The sequence below is a fragment of the Lutzomyia longipalpis genome, chromosome 1 (genome assembly GCF_024334085.1).
Source record: "Lutzomyia longipalpis isolate SR_M1_2022 chromosome 1, ASM2433408v1".
In the NCBI taxonomy this organism is placed as follows: domain Eukaryota; kingdom Metazoa; phylum Arthropoda; class Insecta; order Diptera; family Psychodidae; genus Lutzomyia; species Lutzomyia longipalpis.
This window is the reverse complement of record NC_074707.1, coordinates 37293048-37314509: the sequence shown is the minus strand read 5'-3', so window position 1 is coordinate 37314509 and position 21462 is coordinate 37293048. Positions and strand designations below refer to the sequence as shown.

General features: G+C 41.0%; 7 protein-coding genes across 10 annotated transcripts in view; 3 read left to right on the top strand and 4 right to left on the bottom strand.

Moving 5' to 3' along the window:
- Positions 1-2929, top strand: part of LOC129787160 (uncharacterized) — a 36428-nt gene extending 33499 nt beyond the window's left edge. For both annotated transcript variants that reach the window (XM_055822516.1, XM_055822515.1), the window contains exon 3: positions 131-2929. In XM_055822516.1, coding sequence (XP_055678491.1) covers positions 131-543 — 413 coding nt within the window. In that variant the 3' untranslated portion in view covers positions 544-2929. The remainder of the gene's footprint in view (positions 1-130) is intronic.
- LOC129787144 (coiled-coil domain-containing protein 174) overlaps positions 1-5943 on the bottom strand; it is a 45701-nt gene extending 39758 nt beyond the window's left edge. The window contains exons 1-3 of the mRNA XM_055822484.1: positions 5765-5943; positions 5170-5676; positions 4771-4981 (exon numbers count right to left, since the gene is read on the bottom strand). Coding sequence (XP_055678459.1) covers positions 4771-4981; positions 5170-5676; positions 5765-5806 — 760 coding nt within the window. The 5' untranslated portion in view covers positions 5807-5943. The remainder of the gene's footprint in view (positions 1-4770; positions 4982-5169; positions 5677-5764) is intronic.
- A 71-nt stretch (positions 5944-6014) lies between these two features.
- On the top strand, positions 6015-7039 carry LOC129787161 (uncharacterized). The gene is made up of 2 exons (XM_055822517.1): positions 6015-6183; positions 6256-7039. The coding sequence occupies exons 1-2, from the start codon at positions 6153-6155 to the stop codon at positions 6864-6866; spliced, it is 642 nt and encodes a 213-aa protein (XP_055678492.1). The 5' UTR covers positions 6015-6152; the 3' UTR covers positions 6867-7039.
- Positions 7040-8015: 976 nt separating this feature from the next.
- Positions 8016-13163, bottom strand: LOC129787117 (uncharacterized). Its single transcript, XM_055822446.1, has 4 exons — positions 10158-13163; positions 9939-10091; positions 8801-9868; positions 8016-8734 (listed from the first exon to the last, which is right to left on the bottom strand). Exons 1-4 carry the CDS (start codon positions 12807-12809, stop codon positions 8489-8491), a joined length of 4119 nt encoding a protein of 1372 aa, XP_055678421.1. The 5' UTR covers positions 12810-13163; the 3' UTR covers positions 8016-8488.
- A 77-nt stretch (positions 13164-13240) lies between these two features.
- LOC129787143 (RNA polymerase II-associated factor 1 homolog) lies at positions 13241-15166 on the bottom strand. The gene is made up of 2 exons (XM_055822481.1): positions 15014-15166; positions 13241-14954 (listed from the first exon to the last, which is right to left on the bottom strand). The coding sequence occupies exons 1-2, from the start codon at positions 15079-15081 to the stop codon at positions 13331-13333; spliced, it is 1692 nt and encodes a 563-aa protein (XP_055678456.1). The 5' UTR covers positions 15082-15166; the 3' UTR covers positions 13241-13330.
- Positions 15165-16264, top strand: LOC129787159 (40S ribosomal protein S3-A). The gene is made up of 2 exons (XM_055822514.1): positions 15165-15285; positions 15505-16264. Exons 1-2 carry the CDS (start codon positions 15256-15258, stop codon positions 16204-16206), a joined length of 732 nt encoding a protein of 243 aa, XP_055678489.1. The 5' UTR covers positions 15165-15255; the 3' UTR covers positions 16207-16264.
- Positions 16265-16597: 333 nt separating this feature from the next.
- On the bottom strand, positions 16598-21086 carry LOC129787122 (dihydroxyacetone phosphate acyltransferase). Of its 3 annotated transcripts, none has more exons than XM_055822451.1 (5): positions 20892-21086; positions 20007-20336; positions 19351-19657; positions 16939-18364; positions 16598-16833 (listed from the first exon to the last, which is right to left on the bottom strand). In XM_055822451.1, exons 2-5 carry the CDS (start codon positions 20205-20207, stop codon positions 16704-16706), a joined length of 2064 nt encoding a protein of 687 aa, XP_055678426.1. In that variant the 5' UTR covers positions 20208-20336; positions 20892-21086; the 3' UTR covers positions 16598-16703. The 3 variants fall into 3 exon arrangements, with proteins under 3 accessions (XP_055678426.1, XP_055678425.1, XP_055678427.1); XM_055822450.1 differs by lacking the exon at positions 20892-21086 and adding an exon at positions 20422-20843; XM_055822452.1 differs by lacking the exon at positions 20892-21086 and adding an exon at positions 20562-20843.
- Between the last annotated feature and the right edge of the window lie 376 nt (positions 21087-21462).

The window sequence follows — 21462 nt, the reverse complement described above, 5'->3', positions numbered from 1 at the left end:
AAAGTATTCAGTGAGCTATCACTGATTCCATTGCACACCCGGAGATGAATCAACGATGAAGACAATGTGATAAAGATTTTCTTTTCATACAATTTCACACGGAAATCATCATCTTTTCTCGCATTTGCAGGTAACGAAATAGTTCGCACCTGTGACAGCCTCCCCCTGAATGATTGTCAGACGGCGAATGGGGTGAAATACTGCTACTGCAATACGGATTTGTGCAATGGTAAATTGGTGACACCACCCACGCGCAATGTGAATGAGAATCAACACAAAAATCTTCATTCACGCGATGAGGATGACATAACTGACGATGAGGATTTCATGGAGGCATCCGGGATGGGAGGCAATGATCCATCGTCCAGGAATTCAGGCAGAAACATCCACGATAGCTATGACGATTCGTGGTCCACATCCAATAACCCACTCACAACACGCCATCCCAACCCTAAGGCATCGAGAGGTGCTCATACAATTGCAAAACTACCAATATTGTTACTACTACCCCTACTACCACTGCTCTTTGTGCTCATTCAATGAAGAGGAAATGCCCTTTCCATGCTCACTCCCCCGGAGAGGCACAAAAACGGATCATTTTGCATTTTGTCTCTTTCGAAGCGACAGGAAACTAATTTGTGAATAATGAAAATTGCGAGGAAATTTTTCGTGACAAAAAGGAAAAAGGCTTCTGAATACATTTTTGTGATAGTACAATTAGGATTTTATATAATTACCATACCTATAATTATGAATTATGTATTTTATTGAAATTTAATTTTATTTAATTTTATCGTAAAACCCTAATTTAAGAAATTTGAATAATTTTATTTTGAAATGTAAAAATTGATTTTTGGGAATATTGAAAACATGATGTGAAAAAAGTAAAAGGCATTATAGATAGAGGATGAAACGCTAGGATAGTTTATGGAAAAAAAATCTGTCTTGTCGCTTTTGCAGAATTTTGTTTGAAATGTAATTTAAAAGCCAATGCAACCTTATCAAAAAATAATAACTTGTCATAAAGAAAAATTAATGATAAACCCCTCAAATTTATAAAATTTTAATAAGCAATTTTTTCATAACACCTATCCTAGCCAATTCCGACTGCAAACTAACTTTTTGGGAGGATAGAAACAAATTGATGAGCTCAATTATATTTAGTCAATGTCAAAAAGGCCCAACAAGTTAATTTACCACAATGGGGCGGGCTACAAAAGTGCTGTGGTTAACAGAAATGAAAACAATACCGGACAAGCTGTGAGAATTACTCGCCGTGAATAACTATTTCCTATTTACCACTCTTTAGCACTGTCAGAGAGTATCTGGCCCATCGGATGCTCTTCACCAGACAGTGCCCAATTCTGGAAAAATTTGCATTCTCCCCCCACGTTGAAAAAAAAAAGCACAAGCGCCAAAAAGCTCGCGAGACAAGAGCTCATTTGTGATGCTCCTATTGGGAAAAAAAGAGCCTCATTGAAATGCTAATTACTTGTTTCTTAATTGCCTATTTCAATTTCTGTGTGCCACAGCTAAAAGCAGCGAGAGATTGGAAATTATTCGCCTCTGAATTTTTTTTGCACAAAAAATTGTGTGTTGTACATAAATATATTTTAGTCAAATGTCTTGTATAATTAATTCTATTTATTATTTTTGCGCTTTTTATCGCTTCTTTGTAAATATCATGTTAATTTCAATGGGATATTCTATCTCTCTCGCTGTGAATTATGGTGTAATGTATATAATTTATTAAAATGTCCCTGTCTATATATTAGATTTTATTCTGTATAAATATGAATGTATTATTTACAAAAAAAAAAAGATTTTTGAGACACAGTGATGGACAGAAAAACAGAATCACCTAAATTGCTTGAAAAAAATCGGCAATGATTTGTGTGTACTAGTAAAAAATAAATTGAAAAATATGAAAACAAGATCTTATAGTAAAAATCCTAAAGATGATCTTTAGAATAAAAAGTCAAGGGGAAACTTTAATGAATACAGAGATGATTTTATTTCTCTGCCCACCACTGTGGCTCTTAAATTTTATCTCCCTTTTGTGCACAAAAAAAAATAAAGATATTGTGCACAGCTGTCGCAACGAATTTCAATTCCATCATATTTTCTAAGTTTTATTTCTCGATTTCTTGAGAAAAAAATATAAAAGATTATTGCTATGCATGTTTGCAGTGTTGAATAGAAGATTATAAAAGAAATTATCACAGAAAGAAAAAACATAAAATAAGAATATAATTATCGAAATGAGTGTTGAAGGACATAAAGTGAAGAAGTTTATTTGAGAGATTTATATAGCAATGGAGTAAAAGAATAACTATAAATTATCTACATAACAAAATATTAGTCATAGCCGATGAATTTAGGAAGGTATAAAAATTCGCACATTTTACGACTGATCCCATTTCCTCATGCTCACCAAAATTACCATGTTGAGTGAATTTTCGGGTAGCCATCACCAAATAAATGACAATTTACGTGTTTTAGAATTTACAAAAGAGTCAAATGTATCGTCTTAATGGCCCCCTCATCCCATACGACAGAGGGACGTCATTGCATTTTAAAAATGGGAAGCACAGGTAGCAAATTTATTATATTGAGCGGGAGTTCTTTAAACGAAAACAATTTGCCAAGGAAGTTGTTCTTAAATAAACCCATTTAAAATCCAAATTGCATTTTCACATCCGCACCAGAGAGAGAGAAAATTGGGGTTGAAAATCGATGAGAGGTGGTGCGGTGTAGTGTTATATACATATACAGTACATAGATATGAGATCCAGCATTGTAATCAAACATATTGTGAAGACTACATTATATAATATAACGAGAGAAAGAAGAAAAAAATAATTGTACCCCATTCGTAGAGATAAGATTGATGAGACGATCAATAAAATGAAAACTAATTACACTCTGACCCCGCGGAGGATTTGATGAAAAATTGAAAAGGTTTATGTGGAGAAATCCACGCCTTATCTCAACACTTTCCCCATCCCAGGGCTGTTTGTGGATCTCACTCCGACAGTAGGGGTAACTGGGGCAAAATGTTATATCGCAAGGTTCGGAAAATGGACTGAAAATGCATTTTCCCATTGAGATAGAAAGAAATCGTGTGAGACAAAGTTGTAGCCCAGAAAATTTCCTATAAGACAGTCGTCATTATAAAATTAAAATATTTTCTCAGTGCATACCAAGGAAAATATACTTCTCAATTAAAATTAACAAATTGCCCCATGTTCCCCTATCTGATGCCCATTTTAACTTCCCAACCTGCCTGTCGAATTATTTCACCTAATTTGAACAAATTAGTCCCCAACGATAATCTCCGAGAGTGGTTTGATGTTCTTTTTTCCGCTTTTGTCGTCCCCCCTATATATGGCTTTTCTTCCATTCCCTAAAAACATCCCAAGAGTCAGAGCCCCATTGAACGGATAAATGTCATTAATCAAGATCCGTATCGGAAATCCAATTGATTCATGACCCTCTGGTGCTCCACAGACGCAAGAAGGGCACACAAGGTAAGTTAAAAAATCATTACACACCATCTTCCATGCTAAGAAGTGGAGCAATTAGGTCGATGAGATGAGGCAGAAGAAATTTTATCAGTAAACACCAATCGCATGATTTTTAAGGAGTTCCCCCCCCCTCTCCGGCTTTTTTTCTTCTCTCCATCGTATCCATTTAATTCAGGTTAAGATTGTGAAGATATCAACTTCTAATTAAATTGTCTGAAGCTCCAACAACACATTTTGTATGTTTGTAATCAAATTCTTCGTCCCCTTCTGCACGTCTTGTGGGTTATTTGGAAGTAACTTTTCGTAACAGCGTGTAACTCAATAAATTGATAAACTTTCCAATACCGTATCATGTGAAAATATTTGCTACGAATTAATCTTCCCAAAGAGAGAAGTTCTGGAGCAGAAAAAGGAGGAATCGAAACAACTTGATCATTTAATTTGGAGAAGAGTTTTCATATTATTTCTCTTTGTAATTATTCTATTTAGTAATTAAAATTCGTCCTTAAAGTGTTAAAACAGCTAAAAGGATAAAAGAATTCCCTTTAATTCGTAGATTTAATTCCCTCAGCTCTATCTAGCTAGAGCACAGCTTCCCTTCCATTCGCAATCAACCATGTGTATACGACTGCAAATTCTGATGGGTAATTCCAATTACGAAAAAAATCTACGAGAATCAATCTTCATAAAAGTTTTGCAAAGTTCGCCAAAGTTCTTCTCGCAAGCACCCAAAAAGGACAAGGATGAAGAAGCAATGGCTCTTCGTTTAAAACGTCGCGCAAGGAAGAAGCAAAAGATGTGTAGAGAGAAAAAACCCCGCAAGTTTTTTTTTTGTCTGCCTTATTAATTGAATTTCTTGTATGCTCTCACAGCTCTGTGTGCTTGATGGAATCCCGTCTCCAATATGTTATACGGGAGGATGTGCATGGAAGAGATTAAAGTGGAGAGCAAGAGTGACGGAGGCTATAATTAAAAGTGTCACCTCATGTATTTAATGAGGAGAACGACGAATTAATAAAATTCCCCACAAGTATTTTGAAATACACGTTAAAAAATCAAGCGTTGCAGCTTCTTCAGTTTCTCATATTTTGATTGAATCGTGAAACACAATATAAAGTGGAATTGCAGAGGACGTTGGATAAAAAAAATTCTCTGATTGAGTGGTAATTAACGGACTCATGCTGGGTCCGGAGAGAAGTAGAAAATTTGCATGAAAAGAATGAAGAGAAAAAGCATGACTCACCGTCAAAGAGAACGTCTTGGTAGTGGACGAATTCCTTTTTCGTATTCTCCGACTCCTTCTTCTCCCACTCCTCGCGCATTTGCTGCAGTTTCCGACCCGTCTTGAGGAGGTCGTCTTCCTCTTCCTCCTCCTCTGCTACTTCATCATCTATTCCCTCAGACGGAACATCCTTTTGTTCTCCCGTCCTATCGATTATCCACTGTGGTTCCTCCTTCAGGAAGAAATGCATAAATGAGAAATTAACTCACTTGAGATGTTTCAATTTCTTTTTTTTTTTTAATCTTTTCTTCAATTTTTATTTAATTTAAATATTATTTTGTAAATATTTTATTTATTTGTTTTAACTAAATTATACCAACAACTTTGATAAAAAATTATAAAAATTGTGTTAAAACTTACCTTTTGAGCTAATCTCTCCTGAAGATTCTCAGCGAGAGACAAATCTTTCTTTTTGAAAAATTCCAAATCCTTCCTGAGGCACTTTCTGGTTCTACCCAGGCAATCAGTGTATTCAACCCAATCTTCCTGGGGATCGTCGCTTTTGGGATCTTCCGTCAGGAGCCCCTCATCGTCATCCGATGAAGAAGTACTCGGAGCTCTCTCAGCCTTCTTGTCCTGTTTCTTCTTATTAAACATCACCAGGCAGTTGTCGTCTGAATTGAGAGATCCTCCAGAAGCAGTCATTTTGTCATAAAACTTTGCTTTAGCTTCCAGAATCCTCTTGGACTTATTAAGCATCTCAGAATCCTCAATTTCTGTCTGAATTTGAGGGGAATCTTTGCTGGTTTTTGTGCTTTTCTCTGCCTTTGGGAAGTTTTTGGGGACAAATGTTGCAATTGATTGGGTCTCCTTGGCAACACTTACTTCCTGTTGCTTTCGCAGAAGTTCCGCCTTGAGGCTGAGTAGCTAAAATGAACAAAAAGGATAATATTTTAGTGAAAAGATGCAACACCTTCAAATGAGACGCAAAATTGAGGGAGATTTTTCAACTCACCGACGATATGTTGACATCAATTTTCTTATTTGGATCATTCATTGTGTCCTCAGGAGCTTTTTTCACTCACTCACTCTATTTTAAACTTTGAGATTCACTAAAAATTAAAGAAAATTGTAAAAATCGTTTTGAGGTGACCGGACTTTTGGCAGCTGCAAAACAAACCTGAAGTTAGCAACATTATAGTTTGGGAGAAACATTCCACCAAATTCGTGAAACATGACTCATGTTTCTTCTACGAAAGATCAGCTGGCCATATTTCGAATTACAAACAAAACTCAAACGACGCTTGGAAAAAGCCCGGCTTTTCTCGAGTGATTTTCACATAAAAATAAGGGTTTAATTGGAGAAAATTCAGTGGAATCGTGTTCACAAGACTCCCAGCATCATGAGTCGAATGCAGTTCGACGAGAACGCAGGTAATCGGTGTGAGAAAATTTCGAGAAAATTGACTTGGAAATTTTTTTTGACCAAAGGTTCTTTTGTTCCAGAAATTCAAACGGGATTTCCGCGAAAGGGGCTCCTGCAATCGGAGAAAAAGTCCCACAAAAATGCCCTGGGTGATCTCAAGAACACAATTCACAACACCCCCATGGGGGCAATACCAAAGACCCCCTTTCAGGGGCGTACAAAGCCCATTGCGATCACTCCGACAAATATAATGAATGAGAATTCTCAGTGGAAAGACATTCGAGGCTCTAAATTCCTGGGCGTCGGATCTTCAAATCAGTTTTCCCAGAAGAAGCCTACAAAACCCAAGAGAACCGTGCAGAAGGGCCCCAAGCAGATTTCAGACTCAATTAACTTCAATCATCTACCAGAGTCTATTTTCCAGTGCCAGGATCGCTCAGTTGCTGAAATCTGGGCTGAAAATATTTGTCCAAATGACACTGAGATCTCCCAAATTATCCAGATGACCCTAAATCACGAGCCAATGGAGATTGCACCGAAGTACGTACCCTACCAGGATGACGAACTCGTGATGCCGCCCCCATCTCCAGTTAATAGCGCTGATTTCCCGTTTGAACCCCCGCCGCTGGGCCAAACGCTCATCATGGATCTCCTCGATACTGCTTTTCATCAACTCGACATGGAGGAATAGGCCGCGCGGGGGCTTGTGGACTTTGCCCCATGTGGATCATTTGAGCTGCCTTTTTTATATCAGATAAATAATTTATTTTTTGCTTCCATTATTATTACAGACAATAACATCAATACTTTGGAGTTCCTTTGAATTTATATTTCAATAAATTTCATAATGTGAATTAATCCCAATGTAACAGCTTTTCTCCTATTTTGCTTCCTCATCATCCATTGGTTTTCTTTGCTTTTGTTTGGTTTTTATTGATTTCTCTTTTGATGCAGAAGAAATTGATTGAACTATTGTTTTGGAAAGTTTATTTAAAACTTAAAAACAATTTTCTTTAGAAAATCATTTCTAACTTTTTCTCTGATTTATTAAGTCTAAAACTGATTGAAAATGAAGTCTCCCTATGTTGGTTTTTGGCGTTGATTACCGTTTGAATTAATCTTCTTAATCTTGTTAAATTAATCTTCAATATTAAGCCCAAAAAACTTATTGAATCAAAAGTTTTCATTATAGAAAACCAATGAAAGCTGGAAGCAAAATTTCCCTTACATGGCTTTAACTTCTTCAACAAATTAAGGAAATTCTCTTTATTTTTTAAGAATTAAAGAATTAATTTCCTTCTGTGTGAGACATAAAAATTGCCTGCAAACTATTGAGCATCCTTTATCAAAAACTATTTTTTTGTTCTTCCTTTACAAAACTTTGAAGAAGGAGCTTTTTTTAACATCAAAAATTTCAATTTAAAAGCTGAAAAATTTAGCCAAAAGAAACAAAAGGATTTTTCTCTTAAGTAGAGTAATTTAGTAATTAAGTTTAAAGGGAATAAACTTTGTGGAAAGATCAACTTAAGAAGCATGGAAGATAGTTTTTCTTTTATGTAGATTTATGATTTTATGTAGAATTTACCTTTTTGCCTATTTTATCTCAGATAGAAGAGCTACAAAAGCGTTTTTTGTTTTTATAGAGTTAGGTAGTTAGAAGTTGGATTATACTGATCAGTTTTTTTCTTTTCTTTTTGCTTTAAGATAAGAATATTTCAGAGTATAATTTAATTTATAATATAGCATTCAGATTAATATGTATTTTTAATAATGAGAGAATTCATGGTATATAAGTTTAATTCTAAATATCCTTTATCCCCAATATTATAATATCTTTTCATTTTTCTTTTTGGATCGGGTAACATTTAAAATCTTCTTCATCATCTACTTTCTTTCTTTTTGTGATTAAATATTGTGCCTTCTGCTTTCACAAAAAAATCAAATTTATGCTAAATCCCAATAAATTGTTCTTGTTTTAGAATGAGAATTTTTTTAGGGAAATATTGTCAGGACTAGAGAGATTCTTTAGTTTCTTTTTCTTTTATTCTTACTCACATTAAACGTGCCTCTAGAGTGTCACAGAAAGCAGAAAGGAACATCTTACTGGCGAAAGGAGGACTCATCCTTCCTCATCGTTGGCAAAATAAAATCCATTTATGCGGGAAAAAATATCACAATCACGGTAAAACTTAAAACTAAAAATAAAATTAACAATAAAACATCACTTGCACATTAAAAATGGCTCTCAAAAAAAATCGCAAAAGCGAAATTTGGCTAAAATTAAAAGAAAAATAAAAGGCTTTGGGAATTTTTCTACTGGGGATACCCAAGAGCTGCTGAGAGAAGAGGCTCCCAGGATTTGTTAATGTCCCCAAAGAGACGTGTGCAGTGCTGCCCAATGGGATCCTCGTCGGAAATGAGTACCACTGGGAATTGTTCTTCCTTCTTTGCCTGCCACATTCGTTCCAGCATCGACAGGAAGCGACGCATTTCGGAATTTGTGGCGAAGAAAATGACCAAATCATCGGAATTTTCACGCACTTCCTGACAAGAGAATTCCTGGAAATTCAAAGAATTTCATTGAAGTGTTTTAAAATGCTTCAAAAAGCGCCAAGAAATACTCACCAAGACGCACCACCAGTTGTTGGATGCAAGAGGAATCTTCAGGGTAACCATCTCATCAATAGCTGCACACGTGAGGATCTCCACACCGGAATTCTTCCCGTAGAAGCTACTCATGCTTGAGTAGCTCTTCTCACACCCAGCTGCTGCTGCTGCTGCTCTTTGAGGGCTCAAAAGTTGCCCTGAAGCCTTCGCGAGGGTCCTTATGGGAGTACTACGAGCTGATGTGCTCGATCTACGATCCCCACACTTGGTCGGTGTACTCAGCGTCGAACTAAATTCACTTGATGACTCATACGGAGACACATTCCGTCCATTTGGATCGAGATTCTCTTTAGATGGAGACTTGGGGCATGCTGTGGCTGCATTCACGCGCCTTAGGGGTGCTGCAAAATCCTCCCGGAGTGTTATAAGATGATTCTGTGTCATGATCAACGTGCACCCGAGTGTTGAATGCTTATCCTGCATCTCAAACAATCCACTCGCGGACTGAACAAGCGCTTGAAGCCACTCAGACGCCACGTATTCATCCGGAGCTGCAAGCTGGAGTGTTCCAGTGCGCAGCATCACTTCAAAACAATGTGGGCGTGTTGTGTTAACAGCCCTCCTGGCGCCTTGACACTCAGTCAGGGCAATAGCCCACGATGGGATCTTCAGGGCTGCATCGGAAAACATGTAGAGCACCCCAGCTTTGAGGAGGAAGTAGCTGGCATACCATGGCTGAGCTGTGCCATTAGATGCTAAATTTCTATGCATCAGTGGACCCTTGACGTACGGCCCAAGAGGTTCCTTCTCCACACTCAACCCCATGGCGGGGATATTCACTACGCCATAGTACTCCCAGGCGTCTCCCTTGGGGATGGATGAGTTGTCACGGACAAATGCCTGAAGGGGTGCCAAATGATCCAGAGTTAGTTGCCCAACGGCCGGAAGAATAGATCCACCACGACGTGCACAAATCTCCAGACTTGAAACAAGTCCATCAGCTGGGTAAGGGCCACCAGCTAGGAGAACCTGCTGCATGTCTCTTGCACCATTGCACAGGAGCACCGTATTCCCATAGGGTCCCATCTACACAGAAAAGAGACAAAGAGCAATTTTAAGAGACTTTTCTTCATCATTTCTCCCATTTTTATCTCACCAGAATAACATCCAACTCTGAATAGGGAAGAACAAATTTATTGCACAGACGATTCCTCACTAAATCCGTCACATAGAGTGTCTTATCCGTGAGGAAAACAAGCACCGGTGTCATGTGGCCATCACGATTGTAGCCAGTGTAGAGTTTAAAGACCTTCAAGAGCAAAAAAACTCATTAAAAACTCTGAAAAATTCAATTATTTTTCATTAAAAAACAAACCTTCATGAGAATCTCAGATTCATGCCGGAGGATGTGCAAACAATTCCCATTGAAGATCTCAACGGAAATCTCCCCAACTCCAACATCCATGTGCAGCCGGGAGAGTTCACAGCGCTCCCGACGTCCCTGACGGTAGCCAGACATTTCAATTTCAAGCGCAATCTCCGCATTGAGATCAGCAATTAGCTCCTGATTGCGCGGCTTAACACCCTTCACGTAGAGATTCTTGCAAACCTTCTTCTCAGCACTCATCTTGGACAAGAAAAATTGATTCCTCTTGATGGTGGCATCGAGAATTTTCTTCTGTGTCACATGACGCAGGAAGCGATTAATGAGTGATGTCTTGGATGTGGCTGGCTTGAAGAAATCACTCAGTTCCGGACGATCAGGGATTGTTACATCTGGGTAGTCCACAATGACCATGTCACTGTCATTCCTATCACTTGCATCGGTGGTTATTGTGAGGATATCATCAAATTCATCCGATAAGATGGTATTTTTGGATTCACGCCCTGAATTGAAGAGATCCGGACTCATTCTTGCCCTCTCCGGTGGTCTTGTTGTCAAGGATTTCTTCCTCACAGGTGATGCCAGATGCCGGGAGTTTTGCGGGGAGGTATCTCCGAAGATTTTGGCAAATCCATCGAGTTGACGATCACTTGTGGCTGCTGTGCTGGACGTGAGACTCGTAATGTCGGATATTGTGGAGTTTCTATCGCTGGAATTTGACGTAATGCTGCATTCCATGATATTCTTCACCTGATTCCTCCCCTTGTCGCTCTTCTTTGCTGCATCTGCCGGAAGGGGTGGCTTTTTCGGGGTATTCTCATCAGCTGTTGCTCCCAGGAGGGTGAACTTTGCCTCCTCTGTGGGGGATTTCACATCTCCGGGCTTTGGTGGGCTCTCCTTGAATCCCCTGAAGATACTACTCAATTTCCTTGTGAATGGAACAGCCAGAAAGGATGTTGTCTCTGCCTCCACATCCTTCTGCAAGGGAACTACTTTATCCCCATCCTGTGCCTCATAGGACACTCCTGTGTGCTCAAATACCGTACTCTCGCAGTTTATGATGAATTTATTTCTATAAGCTGTTGATTGAGTATTTTCGGTGATTGTGTTGGAGATTTCACTGGCCAGGATATCAGTGCTATTCTTGCGACTCTCCCCAGGAGCTGGTGCATAGAGATCTGCATCATTCTTCCTGCGTAGCTGCTCATCGACGTTGTGAATGTACTTTGCAGGTTGCTTCTTCGTGAGACCTCCATCGAGGCTCTTTGAGAGGAACGGACGAGGACGCACTGGGGATTCAGGGCGACTATCCCCCTCAGGGATGCATTCGCACACCGATTGGAGATCTTCAGACCCTTCGGGAACACCCCTCTCAGGCAGGGGCATACTGAAAATATTCTTGAGACTCCCAAAGATGGTTTTGCTGTCAATGAAATTATTCACATCCGGAATGTGATGAACGTTGAATTTCTTCATTTTCCCATTCAAATCGTACTCCTGGATGATATCCGTGTGTTTTGTGGACTTCTTCAGGCAGCTACTCTTGGGTTTACGCTCCTTATTCCACACGGATTTCGGTTCATTCATTGTGCCCATATTTGGCTCTGAAAAGTAACAATTCTCCGTAATTATCGGTCCATTGTTGTTCTGCCCACCACCAATGCAATCGCAAGAGCTTGACTTAGCCTGCTGGTAGCTCCTACGCTGATTGGAATTCTGCTCATCAGCCTCATTGGATTCAAGGCTGGAGTTTGAGTCTGAGCAATGGCATCTGTAGAGATCCCCACGATCCCTATACTGTGGGCCATACTCGAAGATTCCCGAATTATCGTACGGAATGTAATTTCCTGCTGGATTCTCATAAATATCCGTCTTCCCGTAATCCAGAACGTCAGAGCAGGCATTCCGGTAGACATATTGGCTATTCTCATTGAGATCATCTCCATCCCCTTCAGAGCACCACGAATATCGACTCACGTGGGGAGTTTTCTTTGCTGCAGAACCTTTGTATGTGATGAATCCATGTTCAATGTGAATATTGTCAGTTTTTGTATTCTTCAGGATATCCTCGTGAAAAGAAACTCGCTTCTTCGGGGCTCCCTGACTACCGGATTTGCCCTTTTTCACCCTTCGCCGATAGACAATGGCCTCCGTGTCAAATGTGGAGCAAGTACTGGAAACCATTTCATCGGGAATTGGATTCATAGCCCCAGAAGGAGCTTCCTCACGATTCCCTTCGACGACATTTGAATTTTCAATGTCACTCCGGGACATTCCAGTGACAACACGCTCTTCCTGCCCACCAGCTGGTGGTTCCTCCTCCGAAATTGTCTGCCCGGTGATTTTCCCCTCCCCCGTGGCACCGTCAAAGTCAAATCCACTGCTGGACATTATTGATTCATTGAGTTCACTGGATTCCGAGTCCAGCAGGTGCACACCTGAGTCACTGGGCGTGGTGTCGTCCAAAATACTCGCAATACTACTCGTCATTGCCGTGGATTCGCTCTTCTTCACATTCTCCGGATGCTGGGTGATTCCTGTCAAGCATTCGAGCATCCTTCCTTCACACTCCACCCCCACCATTGCCTCCACCACAGCCCCCCTACTGCCCTCATTTTCCTTTGTGCTCTGGCCACTGTGCATTCTTTTGTGGGCAAACTAACTCACGCAGATTTCACCAAAACAGCCCAGCAAAGCGTGGAAAATGCCTCGAAAAACCTTGAGAAAGGAAGTTGTTCTTCCTTCCTTCCTTTTTCCGGAAGAGAAAAAAAAGGAAATTGCGCACCGAATATTTTCACCCTTTTTTCGCACACGCACACACGCAATTATTTCACCTATTTCACAAAGAGACTTCACCACACACTGCGTGACTCACTATTCTCGTGCACATGATTGCAAAATCACGGTTTTTCGCAGGATTTATTGCAATGTTATTGATTTTTCGCTCAATCAATCGTCAAGTCAAAACAAAAGACTTCGTGAAAATTTCCCCTCACTAGTGCTGCCACAAAAATAGACAGGTGGTGGTGACTTTTGGAACTACATTTAGAGCGCGAAATTCAAAAAAAAAAGAATTTCAGGATTTTTGTTTGGAATTTATTTCAATATTTTAGAGGTTTTAGAACTTTAGCAATGTAATACATGATAAGAGGGCTGCTTTCTCACTACTCAGATTCACTTCCCGATCCTCTCTCAGAGCCAGACTTCTTCTCACTTCCAGATCTATGACTTCCGGGTGTTCCAGAGCGACTTCCACTCGCTGAACGTGATCTGGAGCGCGAAGAGGCACTCCTGGACCTAGAGGGGGTTTTAGAGCGTGTCCTGGAGCGTGATTGTCGCTCTCCGGATGCACTGCGGCTGCCGCTGCGAGATCTTGAGCCACTGCGTGAGCGGGAGGCGCTCTTGGAGCGAGAGCGTCGTGCGGAAGAGGCTTTCGAGTGATCACTCTGATGACCACTTTCGGAGCCACTTGATCGGGATCGTGTGCCACTCCTGCTGCGGCTGCGGGATTTGCTGGCACTGCGACTGCGTGAGGAAGCAGAACCCTTCGATGAGGCTCTTGAGCCGGACTTCTCACTTCCGGAACGACGTCCGGGGCTGCTGTTGTCGCTTCCACTTCTCTTCCCACGACTATCTGTGGATTTGGAGCGTGAACGAGACTTTCTCTGCGACGTCTCTGGTGCCTTTGGCTCCTCCTCTTCCTCATCAGCCATTGGCTCTTCCATTTCTTCTTCATCCTCCTCTCCATGGGCCTCCAGCTGACGTTCACGGTAGCGCTGCATCCTGTGCTCTGCAGCATTCAGTGGACGATGCTTAACCACGAGCTTCGTATTATTGGGTGCCTGGCCGATCTTCTGTCGTCTCTTGTTCAGCCTCACACGTGTCTCCAGCTCATTGTAGTAAACCCCATCGGATCGAACGATAAAGTAATAGTTCTCCTCGTACCCTTTGGATGCCTTACTCTTGACATTCCAATTGTACTCCCTGGCCATCTTGTACTCATATTCCTCCTCATCCTCGTACAGAACCTCATTGGCAAAGTCCCGACGTCTCTTCTCCAGCGTCGATTCCGTGGGCAGGAAGTACGCGACGAATTGTTCGCCACTCTCATCCATCACACCACGAATCATAGCCTGAGACATCTCTTCAATCTGTGCTGGGACATTCTTACCCACAGGTGCGGGATCTGAGTCGAAGATAACCTGAGCACAGGGGTACTTCCAGTTCTTGAAGTCCGGGAAGAGTGGGAAAACCTCCACAGCTGTGACATTGGGTTTGCTGTAGTGCTTCGTGAGGGGCACCTTGGAGTCCTGGAAGGTCTTCTGGATGGCCTTTATTTGGGTATCGCGATCCATCTGGAGGGTCTCCTCGCGCAAGCTCTTCTTCACATTGTACCCCACCTTTGCTTCCACCTTCTCCATATTCTGCGGCTGGAAACGCGTCTGTTCTGTTGAGATATACTCAGATTTACGCAGCCACGATACACTCTTTGCGTGCTGCCGCGAACGCATTGAATCCTGCGGTGTGTGAACATCTTCCTCGAGCAATTTCTCATCAGCCGGATCGAGCTGACCAAAGGGATCTGGTTGGTAGAGATCGCGATTTATCAAATCAATCGTCACGCCCAGATCGTGTTCCGTCAGTACATCGTATTTGTAGTTCCTCTCCAGGGATGTTGGATTGTACTGGATGAAGCGATCATTCTCAAAGGGGTACGTGATGAACTTGAGATCAAACGGAATATCCGGGAGGGTGTTTGAATACTTCACACGACAAATCAATTCGGATCTGGGGAGGAAAAACAAATCTTTAGAAACTGCCCAAAAATCCCTCAAATCTCTGCCTACTTCTTCTCCTGTTGCCTCTGGGGACGTTTATCGGATCCACTGGCACCATTCTGGATGGTCGGAGGCATCTTTTTCACACGGAAATTACCAAATAATTGCAGAGAGAAAATTCACAAAAACACACGCCAAAGAAAATAAGTCAAAACGTCAAAACTGCTAGAAAAACATTTTGGTAGTTGCATGAAGAAGAAGAAGATTCCTCTTTGATCCACGTTTTGTGTGTTTTCGCTAGCTTAAAAATCATGAGCTCGACAATTTCTAAAAAACGGAAGGTAAGTCCTGCACTTCCTGCCCAAAATTGTACAGGAAATTACGCGCAAGGTTTCATTTTACAAATTGGTGGTAATTTGAGAACATTGGCGGTATTGCTTTGTCAGAAAATCTCAATAGAAATTGGGGAATAAAAGTTTGGTTAGAATTTTCCAAGTTGGGATCAATTTTTTAAAGTTTTTCCTGCAAATTTTACAATTTTCCTTGGTTTCTTTGTGTAGTTCGTCTCCGACGGAGTCTTCAAGGCTGAACTTAATGAGTTCCTGACGCGTGAGCTGGCCGAGGATGGATACTCCGGCGTAGAGGTGCGTGTCACCCCAATTCGCACAGAGATCATCATCATGGCTACCCGGACGCAGAATGTTTTGGGTGAGAAGGGACGTCGCATCCGTGAATTGACGGCTGTTGTGCAGAAGCGCTTCAACTTTGCCCCCGGAACGATTGAGTTGTACGCCGAGAAGGTGGCCACTCGTGGTCTGTGCGCCATTGCTCAGGCTGAATCGCTCAGGTACAAGCTGATTGGTGGTCTGGCTGTACGTCGTGCCTGCTACGGTGTACTCCGCTTCATCATGGAGTCCGGCGCCAAGGGATGCGAGGTTGTTGTGTCCGGAAAACTCCGTGGCCAGCGTGCCAAGTCCATGAAGTTCGTGGATGGCCTCATGATCCATTCCGGTGATCCGTGCAACGACTACGTGGACACTGCTACACGGCATGTGCTTCTTCGCCAAGGTGTGCTGGGCATTAAGGTGAAAATCATGCTGCCGTGGGACGCCAATGGCAAGATGGGCCCCAAGAAGCCTCTGCCTGACAATGTATCCGTTGTGGAGCCCAAGGATGAACCACCAGTCACCGTGCCCACATCCATCCCGGAATATAAGAAACCAATTGAGGCGGTACCCACAGAAATTGAGGGACTAGCCTAAAATCGCCGGATGGGGGTTGCTTTGTAAGAATAAATTTCCACGTGGAAATGTGAAAATATCCAGGTATTTCTCTTTTGTTTTTTCTTTATTTCCTGTCCCCTATAGATTCCAAAAGAGTCTTTAAGAACTTCCACAAAATTTTGAGAATTTTTAGCATTTTAAATTGGAAGTATAATTCAGTTTTTTTTCAACTCTTTCAAGCTCTAAATGACAATTTTTTTGTGAATTTTAATGAGTTTTTCACGTAAAAGTTAAGCTTGAGAATCCACTAAAAAGTCAATTTTCCCCATTTCATTTTAATTACTTTTACCCAATTAATCAAAACAAATTATGAAATTAAATTTCTCGTCAAAACATTCCCAGAGAATTTAGCAAAAGAAAAACATTTTAATGACATCCTAAAAGTCATTCAATTTTTTTTTTATTTAATCCTCACAATAAAATAAAAATCCATTACAAATTAATTTAGTCGGAAGCTGGCACAGAAGCGCAAAATTTTACAATTTTGAAGCAACAGTGTAATCCAAAAGGTAATTGAATGGCAACAATTGACAATAGCTCTGAAGAAGACGATGAGTCTCTCTAATACTTTCCGTATTTGCAGTGTAAACTGTGAGATCAGAGTTCCTGGAAAAATAAGAAAAGAATCTCTTTAGTTCGTTTTCTGTTGAGTTTGATTTTGCATCTTCTTCAGGCTCCTTAGAGCCTCAGGAAGAAGCCAAAAAAACATACTTAATCTTGGTAACACATCCCAGGTTGTTGAATGCCCCCAAGGCAATGCTGAGGCTGTCCAGGGATAAGCAGTAGGGATGTGTGAGGGTATTGTGACTCATGAGGCATTTCTCAATGTACTCCTGCGCCGTGGCGAGGAGTTCCTTCTCGTTGAAACTTTTCGTTGGGAATTTGGTGTCAATCACATGGAGTAGTTGGAGGTAGCAGCAGAGGAAGGGTGCAATGGTGGTCAGGTAGTAGCCGGTAACGTGTGATTCGTGGTAACTTAGTTGTCCTTGAGCATCCTCATCACTGAGAATATTGTAGTTCTTGAGCAATTGGAGATCTTTGGCGAAATCCCGATCATCCCTGACGGTGTAGAAGACAAATTCATTTGCAAAGATTAATCGTAGTTTCTCCACACTTTGCTTCAATTTGCCCAGTTGTGTCTTCCTCTTCCCATGGGCGGTGAGTTGTTGAGCACAGAGAATGGTTATGGCAACGGAGGAGCACCAGTAGAGGCAGGGATTTACGTAGATTTGTATGTAGAAGATTGGCAGGGTGTTCTTCATTGTGTCTTCCGTCAAGGCGTGAGCTTTGAACTTGACCCGATTGACATCTCGCAGGGAGATTCGTGGCTTTTCCAGCACAATCTTCTCATCCCGGCCAATGGTTAGGATATTGCAGTGAATCCTCAGAGATTCCTTCACAACATCACGAATACGCGATGGATCCACCGCAACTACGGCTCCCTGACGCCTCAGCAAACCACTGAGAATGATTACACCCTCACAGAGTTGATCGAATGTCGTCCCCTGGCCCAGGTACATGCGGTAGGAGTAGCAGATTGCGATTAAATTGAAGCAATTTATCACGATCCTTCGTTGTTGGCAGCTCACAACATCGTGCGCAAGGTCAAAGATCAAGGCGAGTTCATTCTTCGTGAGGTTCTGCACGTGAGCCGGCTCAAGAGCGTGCTGGAAGCGATTGAGACTATCCCCAAAGTACTCCTTAACGGAGATTGGGTCTCCAAAGTCAAAGTACATCCCGCCGTAGCGATCCTCAATTGTCAACACGGATCGTATGAGCCCCATTGTGGACTCCTTTGGTTTTGGCACACCAAGTAGTTCGTAGACAAAGAGTTGCTCCTCCAGGGGACGATCGTAGGAAATACTAACAGGAACAATGGTAATGTCTGGGACTTCTCCCATAAAGAGTGGCTCCAGTGCCATGGAGAGTAGGCCAATCTTGGGCGGGAGGGCTTTGCAACTGCGACTTCGTGTGCCCTCAATGAAGAATTCAATGCCCGTGTGGTAGGCTGTGACCAAGGAGTGCATGTACTCCTTGAAGACGTACCAGTAGAGCTTATCCGTGGCAAAGGTGCGACGCATAAAGAAAGCTCCTGTCTTCCTCAACATATTTCCCATTCCCACCATTCCGTGGAAGTCTTTAAAAGAATTATTAGAATAAATAAAATTTAACGAAGGGAACGAAGGATCACGATTAACGGCAAGAATTTAAGGATTTTATTGATCTTTAATAAAAAAAATAATGCAAAAAGTAAAGGAGTCTATTCACTCTTGCTCATATTTTTTCATTTGAAAATAAATGTTAAGAAAGATCTTATAGGGGAAATCGGGGCTATTTAAGTTTTAAGTCAATTTTCCTCGATTGGTCATTTTTATAGGAAATTTCCTGGCCTACAACTTTGTCTCAGAAAACTTTTCCCTATCTCTACGGGAAATATCAGTTTTCGAGATTTTCCTTAACCCTTCCGCACTTTACTTTTTTAAGAATTCGTGGATAAATATAGTCACCGGTGGGGTGAATTAAGTAGGTGGAATTTTCCGACATTTTCAAGGATTTTCCACCTGAGATATTGATAGTAGTTGATAGCTAAACTTCTCACCTTTTGATCCGCTATAAGGAATTTCACTTTTATAATCACTAAAACAAGGAATTTTGAGATTTTCTTAACCAGAAAATATGTCAAAAGTTCGAAGTCCCAAATGATTTACATTGTTGACTATATTAGCCCCACTTGACATGTTTTGATTCGAATAATTGTGCAGAAAAATCATTGAAAGTTGGTGAAAAATACACAACAGATTCATTTTCTGCATTGACCTAGCTTGTGGAAAAGACGTTGAGATTGGAAAATCGCTAAAAGAAAAGTGTCGGAAAATTATTTTTTCTCAAAACGCAAAAAGTAATTTTAGAGGCCCAAAACTTTGTTTTTTTACTCCTAAAGTACTAATCAAACAGTCTTCAAATTACAGTCAAGTATTGAAAGTTGGTACGGCTTCCCATCATAATTTTTTCCGATTTATAAATTGGAAGAAATTGGCATTTGAAAATTTTTCACTGACTTTTTTAACCCCGGTCTCCCCTAGAAAGTGAAGAAAATTGAATTATATCGAATACACAACTTACCCATTCCTGCGGCAATCCCTGGAATTTCCAGGTCGTACGTAAAGCAGAGGTAGGACATGAGGATAAAATCGGAGTAACTTCGATGACTGGGCAGGTAGAGAACAGGATGTGATCCAACCTTTCGCTTAACATTCTCAATACTGGCTTCATTGACGTACACCCCGGTGCAGATTTTTTTAATCGTTGACTGGATGCAAATGCCCAACCATCGGATGACAGGAAGGCTCCTGGCCAGGCCAATTTCATCCAACATTTGCCGCACAGTCAATGTGAGTTGTTTCTTCTTGGCCTTGTCATTCTCACTCATCTGAAAGGAAAATAATTGTATTTCAATTTGATCTCAAAATCTACAAAGTTTTCAACTCTGTGCGTAGAGATCATTTTGGAGGGAATACACACACGAGATAAGAAAATTGATTGCTCCATCAATTGTCGGTGGGGCTGTTCGTGAGAGTATCGCGTAGAGAAATTATATTGTTCTCATCATTATGGGTCAGATAAATCATCCCCACCGCCCCCAATCGAAGCTATAAATGTTTTTTTTTCATGTGTTGGAATGCAAGATGATTGTCCACATTATTTGTCTTCAACGTAAGACGTGAATGAGGCAAGAGGGCAAATAATAAGCTATGTAGTTGATTGTTTTGTTTGCTTACCTCGTCGAGAATTTTGAGGATTCTGGGACTTCGTGCAACGAGCTGCTTTAGCTGTTCTGGCGTTAGGTAGCGATCCTTTCGACACGGGATGAGTGGATCCCATTTTTTGCGTAAATTTGGCAAACGATTCCCCACAAGAAGGTTCTTGTACTGCTGCAGGTAATCCACTGCTGGGAGCTTATCGCAATTGGGTTGTGACATTCTGTGGGAATTTTTTCCGTGTGTGATTCACGTGGTTTTCTCACTGGCACACCTCTTTCTCTGACTGACTTTTTAGGAGGATTAGTCTGCGATTTTGCGAATCGCAGCTCGAGTACAAATAACTTTCACCTAAAAAATGAAAGGAAAAGTTTTTATTAGTTTTTTTTGTTGTTGTGTCTACAACACTGTTTTTGTTTCTAAACATTCCACAGACGTGCGCGTTTTGTGTCTTCTGGAAGAGTGTTGGGAGGGTGATTTGAGAATTCTCCTGACATATGCAAATTGCGATATCACGCCAGGTTTTCTTCCCATGAATTATGTATTCACAAAAGCCAATACAAACAAATACTCTACAATGCGATTTTTTTCTTCTTTCTACTTTAGCCTCACAGCGCAGACCACAAAACACCCGCATACGATCACATCACGGCCCCAACTGAACTGAGGTGCTCCACTCATGCACGAAAATAATCTTATCGCTGATTTTCTTCCACCAAATAGTTTTTTTTCCTCTCTTCTTCTCTTCACTGCACGTGAATCATTTTTTTCTCCCTCAGGAAAGTCGTTAAACTTTTAATTACAACATAATGTAATTTACTGGAAAATTACATGGTAATTCAAGAATGAGAGGCTATAAAAGAAATGATGAGAGGAGTGAGAGAGCCTTGAGAGGAGAGATTTTACCTGCCAGTTTACTGCCTCTTCCGCATTGTTATTTTATTTAGCTGAAAAACTGGGACAAGGTGTTAAGAGATTAGCAACCGGCGTGGTGCAATCACAGCTTACAACTCCATTCGATAGCGTAGTATAAAATTGAATTTTATTATCTCAAACTAAGATAATCAATCGATAACTACCTCTATTTGGGCGTCCCATAAAGTTCCGGGCTTTTTTCATGTATTTTCATTTTATTTTTTCGTGGGTTGCAATATGGATATATATTGGGCAAGCCAATACAACCATGCTGAAGTTTTTCATCAATACGAATTTTAAATTTAGTACAAACTATTTTTTATGAATTTTTTTGTATTTTCTGAACACCAAAAACTATGTTGGTAAAGACTTCCGGTGCTTCCAGTGTTCGTCAGAGGAAAATTCCCGCTCACCTAAGGAAAAGCAGCAATTTAAGCCAAAGCTTTCGAGCCTAACAGCGGCTCTTCTTCAATGGTCTTGCTTATCGTTTCTTGGAGATTGTCCTCCTCTCTCAATGTTCCACACACTCATTAGGGTTTTCCGCGGAATTTTCCTTCTTAAT

Excerpts from the sequence above, each read along its gene's own strand:
- LOC129787143 (XM_055822481.1), bottom strand. The coding sequence starts at position 15,081 with ATGCCTCCGACCATCCAGAATGGTGCCAGTGGATCCGATAAACGTCCC. Across the intron at positions 14,955-15,013 it reads CAGAGGCAACAGGAGAAGAA|ATCCGAATTGATTTGTCGTG; the intron begins GTAGGCAGAGAT and ends TTTCCTCCCCAG.
- LOC129787161 (XM_055822517.1), top strand. The coding sequence starts at position 6,153 with ATGAGTCGAATGCAGTTCGACGAGAACGCAG. Across the intron at positions 6,184-6,255 it reads GCAGTTCGACGAGAACGCAG|AAATTCAAACGGGATTTCCG; the intron begins GTAATCGGTGTG and ends CTTTTGTTCCAG.
- LOC129787122 (XM_055822451.1), bottom strand. The coding sequence starts at position 20,207 with ATGTCACAACCCAATTGCGATAAGCTCCCAGCAGTGGATTACCTGCAG. Across the intron at positions 19,658-20,006 it reads TCCTCAAAATTCTCGACGAG|ATGAGTGAGAATGACAAGGC; the intron begins GTAAGCAAACAA and ends TTTTCCTTTCAG. Across the intron at positions 16,834-16,938 it reads GGATGTGTTACCAAGATTAA|GAACTCTGATCTCACAGTTT; the intron begins GTATGTTTTTTT and ends TTATTTTTCCAG.
- LOC129787159 (XM_055822514.1), top strand. The coding sequence starts at position 15,256 with ATGAGCTCGACAATTTCTAAAAAACGGAAG. Across the intron at positions 15,286-15,504 it reads CAATTTCTAAAAAACGGAAG|TTCGTCTCCGACGGAGTCTT; the intron begins GTAAGTCCTGCA and ends TTCTTTGTGTAG.
- LOC129787117 (XM_055822446.1), bottom strand. The coding sequence starts at position 12,809 with ATGCACAGTGGCCAGAGCACAAAGGAAAATGAGGGCAGTAGGGGGGCT. Across the intron at positions 10,092-10,157 it reads AATCTGAGATTCTCATGAAG|GTCTTTAAACTCTACACTGG; the intron begins GTTTGTTTTTTA and ends TTGCTCTTGAAG. Across the intron at positions 9,869-9,938 it reads CAGAGTTGGATGTTATTCTG|ATGGGACCCTATGGGAATAC; the intron begins GTGAGATAAAAA and ends TTTTCTGTGTAG.